The 27,328-nt window shown below is 41.9% G+C and overlaps 1 protein-coding gene across 2 annotated transcripts in view; it reads left to right on the forward strand.

Annotated features, from left to right (window-relative positions):
• Positions 1–2,556: 2,556 nt before the first annotated feature.
• EPC2 (enhancer of polycomb homolog 2) overlaps positions 2,557–27,328 on the forward strand; it is a 50,441-nt gene continuing 25,669 nt past the window's right edge. For both annotated transcript variants that reach the window (XM_081006620.1, XM_081006621.1), the window contains exon 1: positions 2,557–2,928. In XM_081006620.1, the coding sequence (XP_080862746.1) occupies positions 2,776–2,928 (153 nt within the window). In that variant the 5' untranslated portion in view covers positions 2,557–2,775. The remainder of the gene's footprint in view (positions 2,929–27,328) is intronic.

Consider the following 27,328-nt stretch of genomic DNA (forward strand, 5'->3'; position numbering starts at 1 on the left):
CTGTGTGACACAGACAAGTGCTTCTAACTGGTAGTGGTTGGAATAAAAATAAAGTCAGTTTGTATATGCACATTAATATTATGTAATTTAACAAAATCACTATGGGCAGCAATACCAGGCCCCTAGATTAATAGCCCAGGATGATCACGAGAAGGTAATTCAAGTCACACATTATTTCAACACTTCCTTCTCTGGATGCTGGACAACAGTTTCATCTTCTCTTCCTAGGCTGTTGTTTTTTTAGACAGCTTGAGGTCTAGGTAGTCTGTTCCTTTACTGTGATCTGAGAATGTATGTCAACAGTCGATTCTATTCAAAGTATGATCACACTGGACAATGTTTTATACAGTTCTACTTTTAGACATATGTTCACATTCACTAGAGCAGAGGAAACTGTTTCTATCGTTCAGCTCCATTCATAGCTGTGGCAAAGAAAGTAGAATGCAGACACAATATTGGATACAAAGAATGTATTTTGGTACAAAAAAGAACATCCCACAAAAATATTCAGTGCCATTCTAGCTTCTATTTTGAATGACATTAAACTGAACCGATCTTCACTTTGAAGCCCATGTGCAAAATAATGATAAAAACAGACAGGTTATCAGGTTTGCACAGGCACAGCAGTAAATAAGAAATTTTTCTGTTCATGTCTATTTTACATAGGGAAATGCATGAGCTAAGTTTCATCTGGGGATCACTCTCAGTGTATTAGGTAAAATGTGTATTTGTCTGTACATATGCACATCAACATACCGGTACTAGTATTGAATTACTGCCAGAATTTGTATACATCATAGCTTTGTGTGGTGTCTTTAATATAAATGCCAATTATCTTTAAAAGTCTTATTGCACATGTGCAAGGATGGTGTTCGCCAACTATGCATGCGCAATAATTTCACTTTAACATTCATGGTGTTGGTGCAAATGCCTGCTTGTTAATAAAGAACAAAAGCTGGGGGGAAATGTGGTTACATTCTTTGACCAATGTAGGCTTTTATTTTGCATTACATATGGACTTACAGTGGTTCTCATTTCAGTCTTGTGTACACAGCCTTCCTTTCTTAATACCAAGTACTGTAAGTTTACTGGATGCAGTGAGGACCTCTTGAGAGTAGGTAAGTTTTTGAGCTATGAGCTGCACGTCCCAAATCCAAGCTCTCCTCAAACTCTTACTACTGTTTTGCCAGCAAAGAGCTATTGAATATGGAGAAATCAAGCTAGTTTACAGAGGTTTAACTGAAAAGTGAACTCTTGAAATGCGTTATATATACATCTTTTTACTGTCATATCTCTTCGGTAAGCGCTTCTCGACTATGAGCTGTTGCTGTATTATATTACGTACACTATATATTTTATTATAAATTTTTTTAAAAAGAACATTCCACAAGCATCTTACAATGCTCAAAGTACCATATTTTTTCCATATATAAGACTAGGGTTTTTTAACCAAAAAATTAGGTTTAAAATTGGGTCTCGTCTTATACACAGGTATTGCTGAGGGGTTTTTTCTTAATTTGGAGTCCCCCCAAATAGGGGACGTCTTATACATGGGATCATCATACACGGAAATATAAGCTACTTCACATGCATTATCTTGGGAGTCCACACAACAACCCAGTGAGGTAGGCAAATAACCTGCATTAATATTGGTGTGTGTGGGTGCTGACAGCACCCTACTTAAGTTTACTTGGTGAATAAAAGACCATAGATAATTCTCGTTATCTAGTCTCTTATCCCTGATGCTAAACGAAGTCTCGGGTTGTTTGGAAGGCGACTAGAATCGAAAGCGGGGTTCTCAATCTTGGCCGAGGGGCAGAAATGCCGTTTTCTACTCTGCTACTACCAATGATACAGAAAACAGAAGAAAAAAAGCATGGGAGCTCTGTTCTTCACCTCTTATTCCAGTCACCCGGCCAGCTTCACACATTACGCAGAAGAAATCCAGACCCAGGTTTGCCCCGGGTTCAGCGTTCAACAGGGACCTTCCGAGCGCCCATTGCTCCCCACCCCCCGTCCTCCTCATACACGTGCCGGTCCCCGTTCGTATTGGGCTCTCGAACCCGTGTGAAAGAGGCATGTGTGAAGCCGCCAATTCCTTTATAAATAGAGGGTTTAACTGGAGAAGGCATGTGTGTTTTATGCATTTTGGGGGGGGGGGTGGAAGTTTGCTGGTGGGAAGGAAAGGTCCCGACGGCGCTCTTGGCGCTCTCCCCTCAGCAGCGCCTCGGCCGCTTTATCGCCTTCGGCAGCGGCGTTCGCTGAGGCGAACGAATAGCGAGCGGCTGGGGGCGGGAAGCAGAGCGAGGCGGCGGCGGCGGCAGCGGCAGGGTCTCGTATCCCTCAGCCCGCTCTGCGGGTTACCCGGCTGGGGCTGCGCGCGCAGCCTTCCCCCCCTCGCTCTCCCCGCTTCTCTTTCTCTTCCCCCCTCCCACCCCTCCTCTCTCCGCTCGCGCGCTCGCACTTCTCCTCTCTCCCCACCCCTCCCTCTCCCCGCGCTCTCGCGTTGGCTGCCGGGATCGCTGGCCGCTTTGGTTAATGTCCGCCATGTTTGCCATGGCGCAGGGAGAGGATCGAGCGAGCCCGGCGCGGACCTAGGGCTGCGGGCGGCTCTTCGGCGGAGCTGTTCCGGGGCGGCAGGGCTCTCCATGGTGTGTCGGGCCGGGTCCGGGAGCGGCTGGGAGGCGGCGGCGGCGAGGCCGTAGTGAGGGGGTCCCCCCTCACACACACTCCCCCCCCAGCCCGGCCCCGGGGTGTTATTGTGAGGGGGAGACAATGAGCAAACTCTCCTTCCGAGCTCGGGCGCTAGACGCCGCCAAACCGCTGCCCATCTACCGCGGCAAGGATATGCCCGACCTCAATGACTGCGTCTCCATCAACCGCGCCGTGCCGCAGATGCCGACTGGCATGGAGAAGGAGGAGGAATCGGTAAGGGAGTCGCGCAAGTGGGGGGGGGCACCATTGTTTATCAGACATCTCCACCCCCCCTCCCCTCACGGGAAATAGGCCATTGGCATTCACCAAGCGCCGCTACGCACGCTCGCCGCCGCAGCGGCGCACGCTCCCTATGGGGTCCTGCGTAAACAGCGCAGCGTAAACTCTCCTCCGGCGCCGTAAGCGGGGCCTTGCTCCGCCATCTTCTTTGCGTCCCCAGGACTCGCGAAGTGTTTTGATTAAGGAGGGGCGGGGAGAGTGAGAGGGGAAGGCTCTTACGCTGGCGGAAGGGAAGGGAAGCGCAAAAGGCGTCCTTGAATGGGAGAGTGTGCGCGCCGGCCGTTTTTGTCGGAGCTTGTCTTCTGCTGCTGCTGTTTGGTCTTCAGTTTCTGTGCATTAGGCGGGCTTGGGCTTAAAACGGCAGCCGCTCCTAGAGTTTCCCATATGCTTCCTTGCTTTTGACAGAGTGTCTTTATTCCAGGGCATCAGACCTCCCTTATAGCAGATACTGTTTCGTACACATTCGCAGCTGGCTGCTCTCATAGCAGCACAGCGAGGGATGGCAGCGCTGTATCTGGCTGGGTAAATAGCAGAGATGTACGTTAGGGGAAAGGAAGCAGGGTCCTGCTTCCGTTTGAGTTTAATGAAATAGTGATGTGCTTAGCTCGCAGGGAATGGACCATATTCCAAGACTCGGAAGCTGTCATATTATTTTGACAGCCCGCACTTCTGCATCCAAGTGGGGCTTAACGCTGCCAGTTTGCTTTGGCTAACCTGTGAGCCGTGCAGAACAAAAATACGGGATTTTTATGATTTACGTTAATCTGTGTGATCCAGCACTGTTCCGTTATATTTTGATTTGTTTCTGTTGCCAAAACAACACTGACAGCACAATCCAGTACATGCATATACTCAGAAGCAACTACCACTGAGTTCAGTGGGGCTTACTGCTAAATAAATGTGTATAGAATTGTAATTGAGACTTAATGATTCACAACAGAAGTGTCTGCAAGTGACCACTAATGTTGGAAATGATGACAGTTGTTTGTAGTGGTTGAATGTATGTAATGGGCTGCAGGTGTGAAATACCAGCTTTCTGTTAGTTCACATCTCTATTAGGTTGTGATAGTTTGATTTAATTCATTGTTATGATTTCAATTAAATGTTAAGGTTGCTTTTGTGGTATAGGTATAATTCTTTGCTGTATGTTATAGATAAGACACCTGCTGTCTGTATTATTTGTGTTTCTTGAGCAAACCTGCTGAATTAGTTTTCTTAAAAGCTGGAGTTGCATATTGTTCTGTGTACAAGCTGCCCCTCTAAAGTGGCTGTGCTTGCATGCAGAGCTGATAGTAAATGTAACCTCAGAAATTTCTTCAATGAAACGATTTCTCCGCCTCATTGCCAGCCCACTGTGTGTTGGATTGGTTGTGACTGTTAGAAGAAGGTCGCACACTTTGTGATTGGCTTCCTTGTTTGACTGTTAAAACAGAGAGGCATCTTTGTAATCATTGGTAACTCATGATTATGACCTCATTGAATTTTTTTGCATTATAATTTATAATATATTGAGTATTGTTAATACTTCAACTAAAAGGGTCTTAACCCTTTTAGGAAGTGCATTAATGCAAATGTGTATTTTTAAAACAAACTATAATGTACTTTATATTTACTAATTTAACTGCTTTTTTCCAGTAGCTGTTTAGTTTAAAAGAGATCAGATTTATATCGTTTCAGGCAATTTACACTTTGTAGAGAGTGGAATTAATATTCTTTTTAAAATCTGGTTATTAAATTTTGCAAATTTTGTGTATAATTTTAATAAAAACATTTTAAATGATTCCAACATATACAACCTTTATTAATGGTTGTTTTGAAAAGCAGTCATAATTTACAGTTAAATATGAAATATGTCTCTTGAAAACAAAATTCGCTAGTCTCTTTCGGACATTCTCACAGATAGGTTAGGTTGAAGCCTTGCTGTACAATCATGTGCATGTTTAGCCAGAACTAAGTCCCACCGTGTCCAGTGAGTCTTACTTCCTAGTACGGCTCTATGACCCACAGTGTCTTTTGTGCAGATATCTGGCCCACTTAGACTGCCACTTAAAATATATATATCTCCTTTCAGCCACATTTGTGAGGAAGGCAACTAATAAATATGAATAATATTAATGTTCTAATGCAATCCTATGCACACTTACTTGGTTTTAACATTGAAAGCAATGGGCCTTATTTGAGTAGACATTTATAGGATTGCATAGTTAGTAAGCTTCAAGCCCAATGCTAGCCATGCTTACTAAGAAATCACATTGATATCAGTGGGATTAACTTTGAAACAAATATTTAATTTATACATGTACATATTCTTCTGATGAACTCCACAAAGAGGTTTACATACATCAGGAATTCCCAAACTGTCCTGCGGACCATCCAGTCACTTGTGAGCTTCATTCATGTGGTCCACAGCTTGTCTGGATTTGTGGCTAAAGACAAGAGATGGCATATTCATTGCATTAAATAGTCATGCTGATTTTTAATTGTCTTTTATTTAGTATTGTAGTTATTATAAAATATATAAGAAGCAATAAATATACAAATAAAAATCATAAAGCATCTTGGACAGTGCATCATTAAAAATCATTAAATAGTCCACTAAGACCCTTCAGTTTTCAAATGATCCATGAGGGGGAAAAGTTTGGAAACCACTGACATAATTAAACCCTCAGTATATCTTGATACCTACTCTTTTGTGAGGGTTCCTCTATACATGCCTGCCATTTCTGATCTGGTATCCTATGCCATTCTCAATACTTCCCCATGAAATTGTTGACAGAAAAACCTGGCACTGGTTGACTGTTTTTCATTGGGACCTTTCCCATTGAGCTTCTGTGCCGGGCTACAGATGCAAGTCTGGTGCTGGGTTCTGTCTCCACAGAGAGGAAGTGGCTCAAACAAAAGAAAGGGCTCCTTGGACAAGATGGGAACCAACCATTCTTAGCCTATACCAGGCATAGGCAAACTCGGCCCTCCAGATGTTTTGGGACTACAACTCCCATCCTCCCTGACCACTGGTCCTGTTAGCTAGGGATGGTGGGAGTTGTAGTCCGAAAACATCTGGAGGGCCAGGTTTGCCTATGCCTGGCCCAGACCAAACTTAGTTATTAAAGATGCACCAGGTCCAGTGTGCATACTCCCTCCTATGGAGTGGCCACCAAAAAAGCCTGACCCTGGACTTCTCTTTCTTTGGAACGCAGATATTTTTGGCTCAAGGTGCTGTCTCTTCCTCTTTGCAGTAGTTCCAGTTGACAAAAGGGGTTTGAGGATACAGTATCCATCCTTAAAATGGTATCCTTGCCATTTCTATAGCCCTATTGAACATGCAAGAGGTAAAAGTGGGGGAGGGACTGGAGTGCACACGCAAGTTCTGCCGCGGTGCCCCTGCATGGCAGGCTCTTCAGACAGTCACACGTTCAGCATAAACATCTGAAGGAAGTTCTATGTGTGTTTGGTTGAATAAGGCAGGATTTCCAATTTTGGGGAAGCTTCTAGACATGTTCAAATGAACATGCTTAGATTTTTTCTTCCAGACTGTCTTGCTTGATGTTGATGCTGGGGTGATGATTATGTGTGTTTGCCTATCTGCTCCCCATGTTAGAATAGGACTTCTTACTAAGCCTTATTCAAACTTGTCTTCCCAGATGTTGTTTGACTCCAATTCGGAACACCCGTAGCCTGCGTAGCCAATGGTCAAGGAGGGTGGGATTTGTAGTCCAACAGGATCTGGAGACTCAAGAAGGCTGTTCTAACTTTAAATAAATTGAATTTCACTGCATTCACATCCTCTTTGTTGCTCTCTATTTCTGTTTGAGAAAAACATAAAGGCTACTATGGCAGATTACAAGTGGGTCTCTCTGATGTAATAGGGTGGGTATATACATGCGGTGAGGCATTATAAAGTAACCTCAATTTTATTTCCTTCATGCAATTGTACGTGGAAAACATTTTAGTCACATTTCAGTCAGTTTTGCTTGTAATTGCCATTGATTATAATGAATACAGTGCTTCTAGAAATGGACCAGAGATCTTAAAAGTAGTGTGGGTTGACAGAGTTTATGACTAGACTGGGTATACTCTTGTTCTTTAAAGTAGGGAATGACTTCTGCGGCAAGGTAACCCAAATTACATTGTTTGAACCGATTCTACAACTGGCTTGGCAGGATCAGGGTACTGATTAATCTTATTAAATGGTGGACCCCTAATAAAGAGGTGCTCTATCTCTCTTCTCCCCCTGCCTGGTGTAAATAACTATTTTATTTTTTAGTTAGTACTTGCATAGCTTTTTTAGGGATCAGTTCTGCTGGTACAGAATCACAGAAACATGAAGTGGAATAGATGTAAATTTGTAGTGTTGCTTATGATTGTAAGGTATAAGTGGAACATGACAATAGTGCCACTTGAGTAGCTACAATAATTAGATGCAGTTCCACTCAAATAGAATTAGTACATCATCTTCTCTGCTCTAGGTGGTCACTGGTGGAGGGCTGGACTGTGAGGCCCTAGAATTTAGCTCTATGGTCCAGCCTTTAGCTGCACCACTGTGGTTATAAAGGCAGCATTAATTTTGATGATATCAATGCATACATGTTTTAAAATCTAATTTATGCATAAAGCATGAGAGACTGCTGTGCATTAAATAGTAGATTAAAAAATATTTTACTAAGCTTTGTTTTCATTTTTTTAAAAAAAAAACTACTAGCACATTTCACATACCACATATAATCATCACCATTCTTAGCAGTTCTGCAGCTATCAGAATGAAAAACTTCTTTAAAAATGTTAGGAGGTGGTATTCTGTACTTAGTAACAGTGCACTTCTAGCCATGTCCACTCAGAGGTAAGTGATGTTGAATTTGATGGGCTACTCCCAGATAAGTTTGCAGCCTAAAGCTGGTGGGGACCCTGGGGCCCTTCAGCTGCTGCTGGACTAACAATCCCATCATCTCGCTCATTGGCCATGCAGGCTGAGTTGATGAGAGTTGTAGTCCAGCAACATCTGGAGGGTCTAAGGTTCCCCAACCCTGCCTAAAGCCTTATAACACAAGCCTTTTCATGGTATTTACCAGCAGCATGGCAGAATCCTAAATCATTAACATACAATGAAAATTTACAGAAATGTACTTGCAGCTTGGTAGTTTTGCTGTGAACTCAACAAGAAGTCACAGCCTAAACCAGGGGTCAGCAAACTTTTTCAGCAAGAGGGCGGTCCACTGTCCATCAGACCTTGTGGGGGGCCAGACTATATTTTTTTGGGGGGGGGGAATAATGAACGAATTTCTATGCCCCACAAATAACCCAGAGATGCATTTTAAATAAAAGGACACATTCTACTCATGTAAAAACACACTGATCCCCAGACTTTCCACGGGCCAGATTTAGAAGGCGATTGGGCCGGATCCGGTCCCCGGGCCTTAGTTTTTCTACCCATGGCCTAAACCTATACAGTGGTACCTCGGGTTAAATACTTAATTCGTTCCGGAGGTCCGTTCTTAACCTGAAACTGTTCTTAACCTGAAGCACCACTTTAGCTAATGGGGCCTCGCGCTGCCGCCGTGCCGCTGGAACACGATTTCTGTTCTCATCCTGAAGCAAAGTTCTTAACCTGAGGTGGTATTTCTGGGTTAGCAAAGCCTGTAACCTGAAGTGTATGTAACCCGAGGTACCACTGTATTCTATTGTCTTTGCTAACGCAAACTGAAGATAGCTATGTAAGTTTCTTAAGCTAATAAATAATGGAATTTACACACTTTGAAATCAAGTTTTAGTTCAGTTTGAGCTACACAAAATGCTGTGTTCGGATATTCTGAAAAGGTTTTCGGAGTGTGAACACAGCCCAAAGACAGGAAGTATCAACACACCTGTCATAAATGCACTGCTTTCCAGTAGACAGCCACATGAATGTTTCCATCCATTTGTTTGCCTCCCTTGTTGGGACAGTTGTTGATGGGAAATGGTGCCTCTTACTGTGGCCATAGTCAGATGTTGTTTCCTCCCCAGGGTTTGCATTCCACTTGGAGGGTTTTAGAGTGTGTGAAACAGCCCAAGTGACGTCAGCTTTCTAGAACTTGGTCTTTTGATTTAGCCTAATGGGAATGCAACAACAGTGACTGAATTTAATCAGTTCAGTGGATTACGTAAAAAAATTTCCTCTTTAGTTTGAGCAAAGGAAAGAGACAACACTTGACACAGATGCACTTAAAGTAAAAGTAAGTGCATCTTGGAGTATCATAGAATTGTAGAGTTGAAACTTGGAGGGGACCCCCAAGGGTAATCTAGTCCAACCCCCTGCAATGCAGGAATCTGAACACTCCGTCCCCACCCAGTTTGAAACCATAACGGACCTTGCTTGGCTTTGTAACTGTGATAGTTTCAGCCCAGTCCTGTGCATGTTTCCTCATAATTAAGTCCCAGTGTGTTTAATGGGATATATTGTCCAATAGATTTGCAGATGATTGCAGCAGTGACCATGGAGCTATCAAGAAGAAAGATGACTTTTGATTTACTAACAATGCAATTCTAGATATGTCTGCTCAGAAGTAATCCCCACTGAGTTCAGTGGAAGGTGAGTGAGCATAGGATTGCATTGTTAATGTTGATGAGGATCTGCTGTGAGATCTAAGCATTGCCAAACCATTTGGATACTGTGGCCATAGTAGTATCATATTTAACTTCAGTGCAAATTGAGAATTTCCCAGAAGACCTAATGCAGTCAGTCCTTTTAATCTTAAAGGGTAAATTTTCTTAAAATAAAGGTGGGGGTGGGAAGCACAAACTCAGGCATATGAAGGGTAATTGATGGTAAAGTAAACCATTATTGAGCAAGTCAAATGCCATCATTTTGTAAAAAGAAATATACATGAGCATGTACATCCAGGTGCATTTCCACATGTGTGCAAGCTAGCTTATATGTGTATAAGCTAGCCTGCACACATGTGGAAATGCACCTGGATGTACATGCTCATCCAAGCTCTGTTTAACTGTCTTGATATGAAGTGTGTTGTGAATGAGGATACAAAGTCATAGCCACCAGTTATTACATGTTACTAGTTGCAGCCAAACTCTTTGATGCTAGTATTCTTACTGTTATCTTATGGTATGAACCAAATTTTGATACTAATATGAAATGAAAAAAATTTTTTTAATAGTCTGAAACAGGAAATCAGTCACACAGCCAATGGGACTATTAGATAGCTATGGGGGGAAAGGAGTATTGAAAGATGACAGGGAGACTCTATAGAAGCTAAATGAACTATTTACACCAATTTTCATTGTAGAAGAGTTGATGGTTTTGAGGAAATGATTTTGAAGACTCAAGTGGAGCGACACAAGATTTTGAGACAAAAACAGTTGGGAACCTTTGGCCCTACATGAACCACATTTCCTATCATGCTTGCCCGTGTAAACTGATAGTACTGCAAAGGACAGAAATGCAATGCAATGTAATGTAATGTAATGTAATGTAATGTAATGTAATGTAATGTAATGTTATGCTATGTTAGATGACACAGAATTATTCTTTTTTTTCTGCAACAGAAAATATTGCTTCACTAGATTTTAGATAATTTTTAGATAGTGTCAGTAGACGTGAAATTAGAATGATTTGGTAGATAAAGGCTAAATTTGGATTTAAATATATTTTGAAAAATTACAGATTTTCTAAGCAATTTTTATCAGTAACTGCTTAAAAAGGGAGTTGAATAAATCAACAGGTGGTTTGCATTAGAGGGAAGTTAACAATGGAGTTCCCCAAGAATCTAAATTTGGAATAATTCTGGTTATTAATCAATGAACTGGAGTAGGGTGAAATAAATATAATTTATTGATTGCACAGAATTATTCAGGATGTGCAGGCTGTGGAGAACTCCCAAACGACCTTTTCAAATTGGTTGACTAGTAACCAACTAGTACATTAGATTCAATGTAACCTTAAGCACATTAAACAAATAAATAAACCAAAATAATGTCTCATAAACTGAGGATGTCAAAAGTGGCTGTAACTGTTGAGGAAAGAGATCTTGGAGTCACAGTAGAAAGCTTACTGAAAATGCCAAATCTTTGCCAGTGGTGGTACAAAGGACTGACGAGCTTAGTATGCTTTCTGTATTTGAACATGCATCCTTCTGTAGACTGCGATTTCCAAATTTCTCTTATTCCAGATGGGCCTCTTATATTGAATTCTTTGCCCAAAGTGTCATTTCTGCTTTGGGGCTGGTTGTACTGTTGGTAGTAACTAGATCTTTGTTCCTAGAACAACTTCCTGAGCTAGGAAGTGTTTCCAAGTATATAAGCCATGGGTAGGCAAACTAAGGCCCGGGGACCGAATGCGGCCCAATCGCCTTCTAAATCCGGCCCATGGACGGTCTGGGAATCAGCGTGTTTTTACATGAGTAGAATGTGTGCTTTCATTTAAAATGCATCTCTGGGTTATTTGTGGGGCATAGGAATTCGTTCATTTTTTTCTTCAAAATATAGTCCAGCCCACTACAAGGTCTGAGGGACAGTGGACTGGCCCCCTGCTGAAAAAGTTTGCTGACCCCTGATATAGGCATTTCAATCTGACCTATATCCTCCCTCCCTTTACACCCCCCTCCCGTGTCCTGCCCTTTCCCTTCTCTACACCTTTGCTTTTTATTACATAAAAAGAAAAGGGAATAGAGGTGTTAAAAAAGAAGTTTCCAAGCTTTGGCAATGAAAAGGGTGGGGAGGTCGGTGCTAAAAGGTTACAGTGGTACTTCTGGATGCGAACGGGATCCGTTCTGGGGCCCCGTTCACATCCAGAAGCGAACGCAATCTGCATCTGCGTGTGCGCGGGTCACAATTCGCCACCTCTGCACATGCACATGTGCGAGCGGCGAAACCTGGAAGTAACACGCTCCGTTACTTCTAGGTCGCCGCAGCGCATAACCCGAAAATACTTATCCCGAAGCTACCGTATTTTTCGCTCTATAAGACACACTTTTCTCCTAAAAAGTAAGGGGAAATGTGTGTGCGTCTTATGGAGCGAATGCAGGCTGCGCAGCTATTGCTGAAGCCAAAAGAGCAAGAGGGATCGGTGCATACCAATCCCTCTTGCTCTCCTGGCTTCAGTGATAGCCCTGCAAAGCCTCTTGAGCGCAGCCGCAGCGCTCCTGCCTCTTCGCTCAAAAGGCTTTGCGTTGCTTTCTTGTTTCTTGTTTTCCTCTAAAAACTAGGTGTGTCTTATGGTCGGGTGCGTCTTATAGAGTGAAAAATACGGCACTTCAACCTGAGGTATGGCTGTAGTAGGGAAGGGACAGAAAATAAAACACCAATAGCATTGGGACATTCTGTAAATCTAATGGTGCTGGATCCAGGCTTGCACTCAGTAGAGTTCTGCCTGTGCTGGAAGAAGAGGGTGGAGTAACCATTTTTACTCATTCTCCCACTCCATGTTCACTAAAAAGCTGCTCTGGAAGATTGGGGGGGGGGCACTCTGTAACAGCATGGAAGGTGGTTTTGGTGTGAACAGTGCAGTCTCATTCTTTTCTGGTGTGCCTGCTGGATCTCTGTTTCTCCTTTAGAGAAAATCTAGCTGTAGTCCACAGTGTGGTCACACTTTTAATATTTTGTACATTTATGCTTGATGTCTCCCCTACTTCCCCTCCCAGAAAAAAAATCTGCTGTATAACTTGAAAAGGCACAACAGGGGGAAGCTAAGATAAATGGGTTTGGTGCACCTCACCTGAAAGCTTTTGGTGCTTTTTACTTATAGTAAAACGACAGCCAATAAAGGGTATGACAAATATTTATAAGATTATTAACAGCCTGAAGAGAGTGGGTAGATTAATTGTATTTATTTCTCTCAATACAAATTACAGTCATACCTCATGTTATGTTTTTTCAGGTTGCATCCCGTGGCGACCCGGAAGTACTGGAAAGGGTTACTTCCAGGTTTTGCCGCTTGTGCATGCACAGACACGCATGCATGCCCAGAAGCGGCAAATTTCAACCTGCGCGTGCGCAGACGCGCCACTGCAGGTTGCGTTCCTTTCATGTTGCGAACCGGCCTCCAGAACAGATCCTGTTCGCAACCAGAGATGTCACTGTATTGTGATCTTCCAGTGATATTGGCAGTCAGTTCAAAACAGACAAAAGCAGGTACAGTGGTACCTCGGGTTACAGACACCTCGGGTTATAGACACTTTGGGTTACACACTCTGCTAACCCAGAAGTAGTACCTCAGGTTACAAACTTTGCTCCAGGATGAGAACGGAAATTGTGCGCCGGCGGCAGCAGGAGGCCCCATTAGCGAAAGCGTGCCTCAGGTTAAGAACGGTTTCGGGTTAAGAACGGACCTCCAGAACAAATTAAGTACGTAACCTGAGGTACCACTGTACTTCACACAAGGCACACTAAACTTTGAGAATAAAATGTAGAATCTTAGTTAGGTTTTATTTTTATTGGACAAAATCACAGAATACAGTGGTTCTATCCGTGGTTAATAGTCATGAAAGCAGAAATGGAGCTTCAGTATTCAGGAACAGTATACATCTGAAAATCAATAAGGAATAGCCTGCTTGTGAATATTTTGAGTAGAAACTGAATGCTGAATGAGTTGAGCCATACTTTCAATCACCATGGTAGTTTTTGTTGGGGTCATTTTTGGTAGACTGTATATGGTAAAGAGAGTTTTAAGGCAGAAAATGCAAAGATAAACCCTTGACTCTGAGAGAACATTTTGCATAATGCAGTGGAAGGGTGGCGAGATAGACAGGTTGTATACAATGTAGCATTAAACAGCACTGTGCAGCATTAATCACCTTATGCCTTATCAGTGGGACTTTGCTCCCCTCTCTCCCTCCTGCATACCCCCTAAATTTGTAATTGCTTGCAAAGTGGGAGACCAAGAGTCCTCCACATGGGTCACATACAGTTTGTTCTTCTTTGGAGAGTTTCTTCTTGCTGCTGGTGAGTGGGCAAATGGCAAATTAAAGGTTATATTATATTCACTTTTTTCACACAGCATCTCTGGTATAGAGGAAGATCCAGTTTGAAAAATATTGCTGGAAACTTTTCTCTCTCTCTTTAAATAAGCATGGAATAAGCAAATGGTAGTTTTTGCAGCAGGAGACAGTCAATTTATGCCCAGTATATTATTCTGAGTGAGGAGGTTATATTGTTAAATAATTCAGTCTGCCTTTCCCCTACTTTTCTGTTTCTAAACCCCCTCCCCTGCACCGCCAGTTGTATTGCTAAAGGTTTGCTTTGTTTTTTACTGTCACACTTCCAGGACCAGACTCTTGCTTGTACAGTGGTACCTCAGGTTGTGAACGGGATCTGTTCCGGAGCCCCGTTCGCAATCTGAACGGAACGCAACCCACGTCTGCACACGTGCGGGTTGCGATTCGCTGCTTCTGCGCATGACATCATTTTGTGTATCTGCGCATGTGCGAGCAGCGAAACCTGGAAGTAACCCTTTCCGGTACTTCCGGGTCACCATGGGACGTAACCTGAAAACGCGCAACCTGAAGTGGACGTAACAAGAGGTATGACTGTACAGATCTGGCTAGCTACAGAATAGCTCCTCTCATTTCTTAAGTTTTGACAGACCAAATGACAATGGTTATGATCCAAAGAACTACGGTAGTTTAGGTGAGGGTGGATTAGATTTAAATCAAATCAATTTAAATCACTAGTCAGTAAGACTTGATTTAAATCATTTTTTTTACAGAAAGACTCATTTTTGCTGGTATAATCTTAATATTTACAACCAGATGAAGGTTTCATTTTTGGAATAATAAATTTTCAGAGTAGTTTTTATAGTTATATCAAAAATTACTGATTTTGTTATACTATTAGAAATACATTGACAGGTAATTATGAAATTATTGTGAGGTTTAATAAGTTAACTGTTTATATTTGGACAACTTTTCTGCTGTACTTTATTGGAAGGAGAAAAATAATCATTTCCTTAATAACAATTTAAACAATTTATTTAACTAAAACAATAATATTATAGCATATGTATCCATGTTTGTTAACTGATGTGGTTAAACAATATTTTTTTAAAAAAACACACACCTTAGACTGAGTTTTGGCACACATGAAAAACTTAAAACAAATCCTTATTTCATGATGAATAGCCTTTGAACTATAATATAACTTAAATAGAAAACTATGTTTAGAAAGATTTCCCCTCCAAAAGCATTTTATTTTAAAAATCCAATTTAAATTTTTAAAAATCTGATTTTAAAAAATCATTAATTTTTTATCTACCCTGGTTTAGGTATGCTTTCTGCCCTTTGAACTTCTGCCCCCTATACATATCACACACTCCTTCAAAATTTCTTTATATTCAAGAGAGGTTTGCCAGGAAGTAAAGAGGGCCACTGTTCAAGCCCATTGGTATGTGGAACAGGTTGCACAGTTATTTGGATTTAGATTACTGTTTCCGTTAGAAACTACTTCACTTATGCCATTTCTACAACACAACTGGGTTTCAGATTCTGCACTTGTCCAGTACAGTTACTGCCTGCCATTATATACATGAACAGGTTTCTTTTCTATTCAGTATGATAGAATTTCCTTTTAAAAAAATAAACTTGAAAATTTAGAGCAATGGTTCTTCAAAACAGCTTGAGACACTTAACTCATTCCATTGTGTTTCTTGGTGGCATGTGTTCCTGTGTTGAATTACCAATTTTGGGGATCAGCAGAGCAGCTATTTCTCTGCAAGTTAAAAACAAAACAAAAACAACTTTTGTGAGATCATTGCATGCTAGTATTTAAATTATTAGTTGGATTCAATTGTCTTCTCAGACCACAAGCTACAAAAATGATAAGGGGCCTCATACAAACCAAAACATAGTTTTCCATCTTAATTTAGGAAGGTTTGCTTTGACAGTTTAAGAGTCCCTGTCCTAGTGAGTTCAGTAAGCAATTTTCTTTTATTATTTGAATACTACCTGCTACCTGGAAACTAAGCATACATTGAAGGGTGGTTAGGTGAAACATGGAGTTACCAAGCTGATAGTTCTTTTGTAACACATTTAATTTCTGGGGGGAAACCGACTACTCCTGCGGATTTAATTTGTGGAATGTTTGTGAGAAAAAACATCTTTATTGCAACTAACTTCACAATCGTGCTTGTAACAAAGCACTTATTTTTTACCTTACTTAATCACCTACAAGAAGTTGCCATGTACGTTGTTTGAAATTTTATTATTATTATTTTTACTAAATTGTCTTTTATTGAAAATTGAAAAAGCAGGTTGCAGTTTGCCACAGGGGAAGGATTCAGGGGTGGAGAGTGTCAAATGGAATGCAGCAGTTGCAGCCTCTGTCATGTAGGAAGACACCATTCCCATGGAAAGAATGGTGCCTCCTGCCCCAGAGTTCCTGTGCCCTATTCTACTGCCTCAGCCACTGCCTGCTTTCTGTAGTGAACCTCTAACTCAGGGGTAGGCAACCTAAGGTCTGTGGTCCGGATGCGGCCCAATCGCCTTCTCAATCCGGCCCACGGACGGTCTGGGAATCAGCATGTTTTTACATGAGTAGAATGTGTCCTTTTATTTAAAATTCATCTCTGGGTTATTTGTGGGGCCTGCCTGGTGTTTTTACATGAGTAGAATGTGTGCTTTTATTTCAAATGCATCTCTGGGTTATTTGTGGGGCACAGGAATTTGTTCTCTTTTTTTTCAAAATATAGTCTGGCCCACCACATGGTCTGAGGGGCGGTGGACCAGCCCACGGCTGAAAAAGGTTGCTGACCCCTGCTCTAACTCCTGTTGAAAAGGACCAGAAGCTCCTTGCTGCACACAACTAGCAACTGTGTCCTTTAGCTTATTTATTAAAATATTTATATCCTACACATTCAGGCAGGATTAATAATACGAAATTGAAGTATTTACGTGTAAATTCTAATTCCCTGGCTATTCTTAACATTGACAGAGCTTTCCTATTAGGTTGTTTGTACCTGAGAGATGAGGACCCTCACTGCTTTGTGTGCAGACATAGTTTCCACTACTTACTTAGGGCCTAAGAATCAGTTCTGTACCTTCTCCTTGAATTGTCTATCTGGCCCTAGTTTGGTTGCAAGCCCATCACTATGGCTTGGAGGGCTCCATATAAAATCTTAGGTCTTGGGTGTTTTGCTGCTGTACTGAGTGTTAGAATTGGTTTGCTTCCTTCAGCCCATGCCTTCAGAATTTTCTGGGTAAGGTAACTGCTCACTGTTTGACCTGATTAGTGGATGCTTAAGGTGGGGTTTGGCTACATGTTCTGTATGGTTTGCTATTAAGAAGTGCTCAAGAAGAAAGGAGTTGGTGGAAAAGCACTTTCATGCCCCCTGCAAATAGGGCTGGATGACATCTAGTTTTCAACATCATGATATATCACCATCTAAATCTCATGATATCTTGATATATCACAAAATATATATCTGCAGTGGCGGAGGGCCTTGCTGGGCCTCCGCGAGGGGCAGAGGGTCTTGCCATGCCTCCCAGTGGTGTGGGAGGGTGCGCCATGTTTCCCTGCAGTAGCAGAGGGTCTTTCTGCGCCTCCTTGGGATGGCAGAGGGTCCCACCGTACCACCCCACAGTGGTGGAGGGTTTGCTGTGCCACACAGCACAGCACCCCACAGCAGCAGAGGGCCTTGACGAGGCTCCCTTTGGTGGTGGAGGGCCTTAAAATGTAAGAAAGTAGTAGATTTAATAAAAATATTAAAGAAACTTCCATATATTATATTTAATATATTTTCAACTAACTTATGAGTAGTTTAAGTGATTTACTAGTCATGTTGCATCTGCTTCCCCACTCAGAGGTCTAAGTGAAATCTGCATGCATAAGCCCTACTGAGTTCAACTAAGCTTCTACTTTCCTGGGAATGAGCCCCATGGAATTCAGTAGGGCTTGCTTGTGAGTAGACACACATTTGCTTTCACTGCTTTCTGAAAAACACCCTCCCCATCATTCTTACATAGTACCCAATCTCCCATTTCAGCATAAGGCAGCCAGCTCAATCTTCTTCCATTCCCACCCTGAAAGCCCCCCCCCCCACCCTCATCCCACCAATATTTCCCTTTTTATAGAAGGGAGGGAGGACAAGCAAGCAAAAACATTGTTGCTGTTGTTTATTTGTTTAGTCGTGACCCCATGGACCAGAGCACGCCAGGAACTCCTGTCTTCCACTGTCTCCCACAGCTTGGTCAAACGCATGTTTGTATCTTCGAGAACACCGTCCAACCATCTCGTCCTCTGTCATCCCCTTCTCCTTGTGCCCTCAGTCTTTCCCAACATCAGGGTCTTTTCCAGGGAATCTTCTCTTCTCATGAGGTGGCCAAAGTATTGGAGCCTCAGCTTCAGGATCTGTCCTTCCAGTGAGCACTCAGGGCTGATTTCCTTCAGAATGGATAGGTTTGATCTTCTTGCAGTCCATGGGACTCTCAAGAGTCTCCTGCAGCACCGTAATTCAAAAGGATCTATTCTTTTGTGATCAGCCTTCTTTACGGCCCAGCTCTCACTTCCATACATCACTACTGGGAAAACCATAGCTTTAACTATATGGACCTTAGTTGGCAAGGTGATGTCTCTGCTTTTCAAGATGCTGTCTAGGTTTGTCTCCTTTAAATTAAAAAACATCATTTTTAATATGGAAGAAAGCTGTTTAGGGGGAACCAACAATATCAACAACAGAAAATAAAAATACCCCCCCTTTTTTTCCACTGGTGAGAGAAGAAAGAAGTGCTTTCCAGTTCTTTGTTTACTTTGCCATTTTGATTGTCTAGTGGGGGGGGGGTGTTCCTCCTGGATTGTTAGCAAGCTTTGCATAATTAGCTGAGCTAAGTGGATAGATACCAGTAAAGCTGAAAGAGTTTGCTGGTTTGTGTGAGGGCTTATCTTCATTTCTTATCTGTGAGGAGGGAGAGAGCAAAAAAAGCAGTAGACACTTGCATGCAAATTATTTGCAAAGTATCATTCAGCTGAGCTACCCACTTTTGTTCACCGGTATATTGGCTTGTTGAAACACTTACCATGATGTTATTTCAATACTGGTATTCCAACGATATGGCGATTTATTGAACAGCCCTACTTGCAAACCTCCAAGCCTCCTTAAAAAAACATTTCCTAAATCTTTGGATTCTGGGCTATGATGGAGACTGGAATTGCCCCAAACTGGGCACAGTCAAGTTCTCCTTATATAAACCTCCTTCTGTGAGCACATATTGGGATGCAAGCTTCTTAGGTTTTGTTGATGTTTTTCAGTTTAAAGCCTAAGCCTTGTTAGAGGTATCCTAAGGACCACAGAGGCTCAGGATCAAGTGCCTTGAATACAATTCTGCATCTGTTTTGCATGTGTGTGTTCTTCAGCACAGGTTTTGCAGTGGAGATAAGCTGGGAATTCATGTTGTATGTACATACAGAATTTGACAATTTGTCTTTTTCCAGCAAGATAAATAATTTTTTCCCCAGCAAGATAAATAACACCTGCCTTTTTTATAACAAGGTAAACTGCAAAAACCCTTACTGTAATTAGCTATACATTGGTACCTCGGTTGTCAAATGTTATCCATTGTGGAAGACCTTTCGACTTCCGAAATGTTCAACAACCAAGACGGAAAGAGCTCATTGCAAAGTCAATCGAGAAAATTGAAAAAAAAAACCCAAACACGCAGTGGAAGCCATTTGACTTGTGAGGCACATTCGAAAATGGAAGCGTTCAAAAACCGAAATGTTTGGCTTCCAAGACTCTCGAAAACCGAGGTACCACTGTACTGTCGACTCAACTTACATGGGGGTATGTTCTGGGGATAGCACATAAAGTCAAAATCATGTATAGTCAAAACATTCCTGATGCTCCCTTTTTAATTTTTTGTTTTTTGGCCAAGTGCATAAAGCAGAATTCACACAAGCTAAACATGCATACGTTGTGAGTTGACTGTATCTAATTTGTTTCTGGCTTTTGCTCATTAAAGGAGGTGCTAGGTGTTTGTGGAAAGAAAGATACCATAGATTGCATGACTGTTGATGAAATGATGGGGAGTAGAAAGCAAATTTGTTTTTATTTAAAAATAGGATTTCAGTTCAGTATATTGTCATACCTATTACCTCACTCTCTCCTGCTTTGCTTCCCTTTTCGCTTCAATATTTATTTTATAAAAATACAAACACATCAGTAGCAAATAAAGCAGCGGGGTAAAAATGGAGTAATAAAAAAGGTTGTTAATAAAATACATTGATCTTAAAAACCCAGGAGAATAAAAGTGTTTTTGCATTGTGCTAAAAATATAGTAAAGAAGGTAACAGGCAAGCCTCTTTGGGAAGTGAATTCCATAAAAATGGGATGCCACAACCACAAGGGAGCTTTTCCCAATCATCTTCCTGTCACCTCAGATAGAAAGAAGGTTCTCTTAAGATGGTTGTGCAAGCATGTTTCTTAGGAGAAGTTGTGTTCCCAGTCAAGTTTCATATCTGAACTGAACTGAACTCTGCATCAGATTAATTCCAAGCCGAAAGTGGGGTGTCTTAGAGAAATTTGGAGCCTTTCAGAGGTGAAGCAATTTAAGTACAGTTGGCATGAGTTGAAGCAGGGACCCCAAATGTCAGAAGGGAGAGCAAGCACCATATCTGACTTTTTAGAAGACATCTGAAGTCAGCCCTGTTCAGTTTTTACTGTTTGATGTTGTATTGTGTTTTAATTTCTTGGAAGCTGCCCAGAGTGGCTAGGGCAACCTAGTCAGATGAGAGATAGATAGATAGATAGATAGATAGATAGATAGATAGATAATAATAATATAATTATCATTATTATATTCCTTTATTGAAATAGGGGCACACCTGCTTTAGGGTTATGTGCCTCTTTTTCTTATGAACTTGTTTTTCTAGTGGTCACTAGAACACTCCCAAGTGAGCCCTCTAGGTCATGCTCCTCACTAGCCCTTCTTCACACCCTTTTTGAGTGCTTTTGTTTGGCTAGAATGTGTCCTTGAACATGGATAATACTTCTTATCTGCCTGGATGGAGGGTAGAGGGGGGTATGTGAGTGTGTGGCCTACTGTACAAAAGTAGAATGTGCATTTGTTGCTCCACTAATTTTTGCCTTTGGCCCTGCTCACCACTGGTATGTGTCCCTTGGCAGATTGTCCAGAAGGCAATGTTGCCCCTGGGCTTTTGGTTTGCTGCTGGTCATTCAAGTTAATTTTTCTCTTCCTCTTTCTTAGGTCACACAGATAATTAGATTATGTCTTATTGTAGTATGTCTACTGCAAATTTTGAGCTCTGATTGCTTACTTAATACCTTATAACAATTAAGAGTAGAGCGTGCTTCATTCATTTCTTTCTTTGTCTCTGTCATTTATATATGCTTAGAAAATTACACACACACAGTTGTGGATTCCAAGGTTACGTTCTTTAAAAATAAATAAGCTCTGCAGTTACTTTAACAAAAACAGGGATGCTATGCATACTTTATTCAAGAACTGAATAGTGATTTAAATTGCTATCATAAACCTGAGAGTACATCCAATAGGCTATTTTCTGAGTAGACACATATTGAATGGCACAGTTAAGAATCTTTCAGTCTGTTTTGCTGTTTTGCAGCATATCTAAATATTTGAAATCTTTTGAGGGTGAATACTTAATCGAGGGCTTTGAGAGAGCATGTGGCATAAGTATGTGTATGCATGTGGAGCTATTTTTGTTGAGAGAGACTGTAAAAATGTTCTTGCCTAGTTTCCTGTAGTGTCGTGCTGCACTAGCAACTGGGAGATCTAAGTTCAGATTCTAATTATATGCTCTCTCTTTGTATTCTGATCTAGCCTGGATGGAGTTGCCTTTTCATTGTTTACATTTTTAAAAGTAGTTGTTTCCAAACTAGCTAAGTACCTCCCTACTCATAGTTACATACTCCTCTTCATTCTACGCTTGCTTTATTTCTTAATTTGTTCCCTTTGTACATCCTGCTTCAGGCAGCCCTGTGTTACTTCTTAGAATTGATGCACGTGCCTAGAACCCAAGGCTTGTACTCAGGGCTGACCCACCCATGAGGTAAGATGAGGCCACCACCTAAGGTGGCAGGATCCACAGGGGCAACAGATCCAGCCTCCAAGGAATGCAACGCCCACTGCTGCTGCCATGGTGGCGGTGACAGCTTTGGCATGCTCCCTTCGGGCCGGATCTGCTGCTTCCTTGGCAGCCCCCCACCCCCATGTTGCCTCTACAGCAGCCTCTTGATGAGACAAGTTACTGCTTGTCTCCCCTGCCCTCCAACCTTGTTCCCACTATAGATCTTACTCCTTCCCTTGCAGGGGTGGGGGGTGCCCTTTTTGTGGTTTGCCTCTAGTAGTGATGTGAGGTGAGAATATTCTCTGCTAGAAAATTCTCCAGAGAATATTTTCCACCAACTGTAAATTCTAATGTAAGAACCAGTTTTACAACCCACATTTTAAAAATCTAGTAAATAATAAGTCAAGCTGTGTTAAGTAATGAATAATTTTTTTTTTATCCAGTTACATTACTGGGCATTGTGTCATTCACCATTGGCAGTTCTGAAATGTGAGCTACAGAAAACATTTGTGGGTTTTTTTAGTTTTAAAAATGCTATTCATTTAATTTGATGAACATTTGAATTCAAATGTATTTCAACTATATGTAATAGCCCTTTTTTCTATTTTGGTGTGACCTTATGCTTAGCAATTCTATACCCTTGGCCATACAGTGTGATGATTTTTTTTATTACAGAAAGTAGCTTTAATGCTTTATACACTTAAAGTACCTAGACCTATACAATTATGTGTAACAGCATGTGAGGTGGCCTTGATTTAAACAGTTGGCGTTTCTATATTTTTATTTAGTTTTTGGTTGCCATCTGAACAAGTTTGCCCATGAATAAACATGTATACTAACTAATTATATAATTTTCAATGCATTAAAATTAATAATCTTCTACTTTAAATGAAAATTCTCTAATATTCTCATTAATCGAGAATATTCTCCAAAAGATTATTCTCGAGAATTTAACATCACTTACCTTGGGTGCAAAAACGTTTTGGCCAGCCCTGCTTGTAGTAATCTCTGCAACCTGAGGGGGTACTGGTGCAGATTCCAGGATTATGGCCCTTACGGTTTCTTGCATTATCAAGTTAATGGTTCACAATGAATGTGCTGATCTAGGCTGTCTCTCCTCCCCACCTGGTTTGTGAATGAAACAAATCATACTCCCTTGCTTTTTGCATTAATCTGGGGGTTGTATTTATTTTCACTTCCAGAAAAACATAATTGCAGCTAAAATTTGATATTGGCTTACTGAGTATGGTATGAGTGAAAAAAAAGCCCGTGATGTCCAATTCAGAAGTAGCACTAAACCAGGGATCACTAGCGAGGAGGATATATAATTGCATTCTGAAGTATGCTTTGCTGTCAGAAGAATGTTTTAGAGTGATGTGCAAACTGGGCCACAGTGGTGAGGTGACAGACTGAATTTGGGGGAATCTTCCAGACACCACATTCCAGTGGTGGATGGAGCAGTTGGTTACATTCCAAAATTTCTTCATACAAAAGTCAGGTATTTTTACACATACACAGCTCCAGACACTCAAGAAGTGTTATTACAGTTCATTCCAATGAGGCAAAAGTACTCAAGAAGGGCATCACACTGGGCTCATTCACTCATTCATTAAAAACATACACGCTTAAACCTGTTTACAAAAGATATAATAGTGCATCCCTACTTTAAAACATGCAAAAGTTAAAATACTAAAACAGATTTAAATTAGCTCAATTTTCTAAGCATGTCTAACAGGTTTTCTTCATGCTGCTGGAAAGTTTTTTGATCCAGCAGAGGCTGTTGTCACCAGAACAGGGTGGAAAGTTACTTTCACCAATTTCCTGTTTCCATTGTTCCAAACGGCTCTCTCCCATTCCTGAGCATATTTAGAGGGCTGGGGAAGGGGAATCTCATCTGTCAGTGAAGTGGGAAGGGATACCATTTGATTCAGCCACCTATCTCCATCCAAGTTATATGAAAACTGGTCAAGTTACATGAACATTGCTGTTAAGAATGTTTGTTCTTAACTACTATGTTATATCTTAAACCAGTATGTTGAAAATGTTTGCTCTTAACCTTCCTGAGCCAGGGGATATTCTCTGGACCCCGCAAACCAGAATTACTTCCTGATCCATGTATTCCACTGGACGGTGGCAGTTCTGCTGCATACGTTCTTGGATGAAATGATTGTATCAACCCATTCCAGTATGACTTAAGCCCTTGCTTTGGGGGACAGAATTTGGTTTGGTCACTCTGATGACCTTCAAGAGAAGAACAAGAAGTGTGTGACTGTTGATTCTCCTGGAACTCTCAGCAGCTTTTGATAGCTTAACCACAGTATGCTCCTGGACTTCATCTGTAGGTTGGGGGTGGGACCGTTTCACTCCTGCTTATGGGTTTGGATGACTGCACTTCACCCCCCTGGCAGTTGTTCTGTGGGGTGCCACAGCACACCATCTTGTCCCCAGTTGTATTTACCGTATTTTTTGCTCTATAGGACGCACTTTTTCCACTCCAAAAATTAAGGGGAAATGTGTGTGCGTCCTATGGAGTGAATGCAGGCTCCTTGGCTTCAGCGATAGCAATGCGAAGCCTCCAAAGCACAGAGGGAGCGCTCCCTCCGCACTCCGGAGGCTTTGCGTTGCTTTCGCTGAAGCCTGGAGAGTGAGAGGGGTCGGTGTGCACCGACCCCTCTCGCTCTCCAGGCTTCAGGGATAGCCGCCTGAAGCTTCCGGAGTGCAGCGGGAGCTCCTGCTGTGCTCCAGAGGCTTCGGGCTCCTTTTGCTGAAGCTGGGAGAGCAAGACTCTCCTGGCTTCAGCAGAGAGGGAGAGCTGCACAGCGCCCCTTCAGCGAAGCGGGAGGAGAAATGGATGGGGCTCCTTTTCTCCTGCCGCTTTGCTGAAGGGGCGCTGAGCAGAGAGGGGGAGATTTTTTTTTTCTTGTTCTCCCCCTCTAAAACAAGGTGTGTCCTATGGTCGGGTGCGTCCTATAGAGTGAAAAATATGGTAATTTCTGTATGAAGTCATGGGGAGTGGTTGTTAGAAGAGATAAGGCAACATGTTGCCAGTATGCTGGTGATACTCAACTCTGTTTCTCTGAATCTGGAGATGGTGTGCATACCCTAAACCAATACAGTCATACCTCTTGTTACATTCGGTTTAGGTTACGTCTTTTCAGGTTGCCTCCCGCGGCGACCCGGAAGTACCGGAAAGGGTTTCGCTGCTCACGCATGCGCAGACACGCAAAATGACATCACGTGCATGCGCAGAAGCGGTGAATTGTGACCCGCGCGTGCGCAGACACGGGTTACGTTCCTTTCAGGTTGCGAACGGGGCTCCGGAACGGATCCCATTCGCAACCAGCGTGTTAGAAACTGTGATATGAAAGCTAGGAGCTAAATTGCAGCTTAAAGCTAGGTTATGGGTGCTGCAATGGAATGTCTAGGCATGCTTTTTTATTACTGTACAAGAATACAATGCCGAGAATGAATTAACTGCAGCTAAAATCTTATATTCATTTTTTGCATAGTCTAGTCCTTATCTGAAGACTGCAAAAAACAAAGCCATACTTCCCCTGTCTGCCCCCCCCCTAATATTCTTATGAGGGTCCATTCTCCAGTCCTCAGAGAGTGGCTGGAAGTGGGAAGGCAGCAAAAGGTCCTCCTTTTGTTCCAGCAGTGGCAATTTTAATCTGAAATCTTAGGCACAATACTACCCCCAGAGCTTAGAAACTGCTCTCATAAATGAAATTCCCTGTTTCAGAATGCGCCCAGAACAATAAGAGTTTTGAACGCTGGTACCTGGATGCACTCATGGACTGTGTGAGTGCTAATAACTTGTGACCATATCCTGACAAGATGGAGGCTCTATGGCTGGGTGGTTCCCAGTTCAGACAATTGGGTTGTGTACCAACTTTCTGTAGGGTTATATTCCCTCTGAAGAAGCAGGTGTATGTATTAAAGATACTGCTAGGTACACTGCTGTGTTTGGAGCACTTGGCACACCAACTGCAGTTGGTGCCAACTATGGCTGTCCGTAGACAGGACTAGTGTTGGTAACCTGATTAGACTACTGTAATGTACTACATGTGAGGCTACCCTTACACTTGGTTCAGAAGTTGCAACTACAGTGGTACCTCAGGTTAAGAACTTAATTCGTTCAAGAGGTCCGTTCTTAACCTGAAACTGTTCTTAACCTGAAGCACCACTTTAGCTAATGGGGCCTCCCGCTGCTGCCACGCCGCCGGAGCACGATTTCTGTTCTCATCCTGAAGCAAAGTTCTTAACCCAAGGTACTATTTCGGGGTTAGCGGAGTCTGTAACCTGAAGCGTCTGTAACCTGAAGCATATGTAACCTGAGGTACCACTGTAGTGTAAAATACAGTTGCTGGGTTGCTTAGTGTGACACCCAGCTTTACACATATTACTGTAGTTTTGAAAAAGTTGTGCAGGCTGCCTTTTAGGTACTGAGCCAGGTTTTGTTGTTGGCATTTAAAGTCCTAAACCAATTTGCTACTGATTCGGCTCTACTTGTATTAATTCTCAAAGCCTTCTAAACTGCCTTAAGGCCCATTTGACCCCATGTGCTTGTTCCACCTCAATCACTGACATCCTGTAATGGGGCACTTTTTGTGATTCCCCACACCCTTGGAATCTGGTTGGCCTTTACTAGAGATAGAGCCTTTAGTGCAGCAGGAGTGCCAGTAGATGTTTAGCAGGTATCTAGTATTGTAAATGTGCCTTTTCTTTTAACCAAGTGGTATTATTTATGGATCTTTTGTATGATATATATGACTTTCATTTTTTATTAAACTATAGTTTATAAATATTTTTTTAAAAACAACTTGAGACCAAGGTACCTTGCAGATAGTCTCCTCCAATACACACCAAGCCAGTATTGAAAATCTTTTGGGGAAACCTTGCTGGTCATTCCATGACCAGTGAGTTGTCACTTGAAAGCAGTGTAAAAGTGGGCCTTCCCAGCAAAAGCTTCACCCATTGGAATGCCTCCCCATGGGTAACTCATGAAGTGGAGAGAATAATGACTTTTAAACAGCTTATTAAATTTTAGGTTTACTCAAGCTCTCCTAGATTCTGACTCTTACATTTTTTGTCTTGTTTTGTACTCTGCTCAGTTTTATTTGTAATATACAGTTGTGCTTTTATCTTATTTTTAATAAATCTGTGGAAAGATATTTTCATTTTTATTGTTACTGTATTTTATTGTAAATTAGTTAGAGATAGCCGTTATTTTAAGTGGTATAGATGTGTACACACACACTCTTTTAACGGTCAAGGGTCAAGTCTTAACTTGAATGGGAAAGGCAAATTAGAA

Source organism: Podarcis pityusensis (assembly GCF_964106645.2).
Source record: "Podarcis pityusensis genome assembly, chromosome: 1".
NCBI classification, from domain to species: domain Eukaryota; kingdom Metazoa; phylum Chordata; class Lepidosauria; order Squamata; family Lacertidae; genus Podarcis; species Podarcis pityusensis.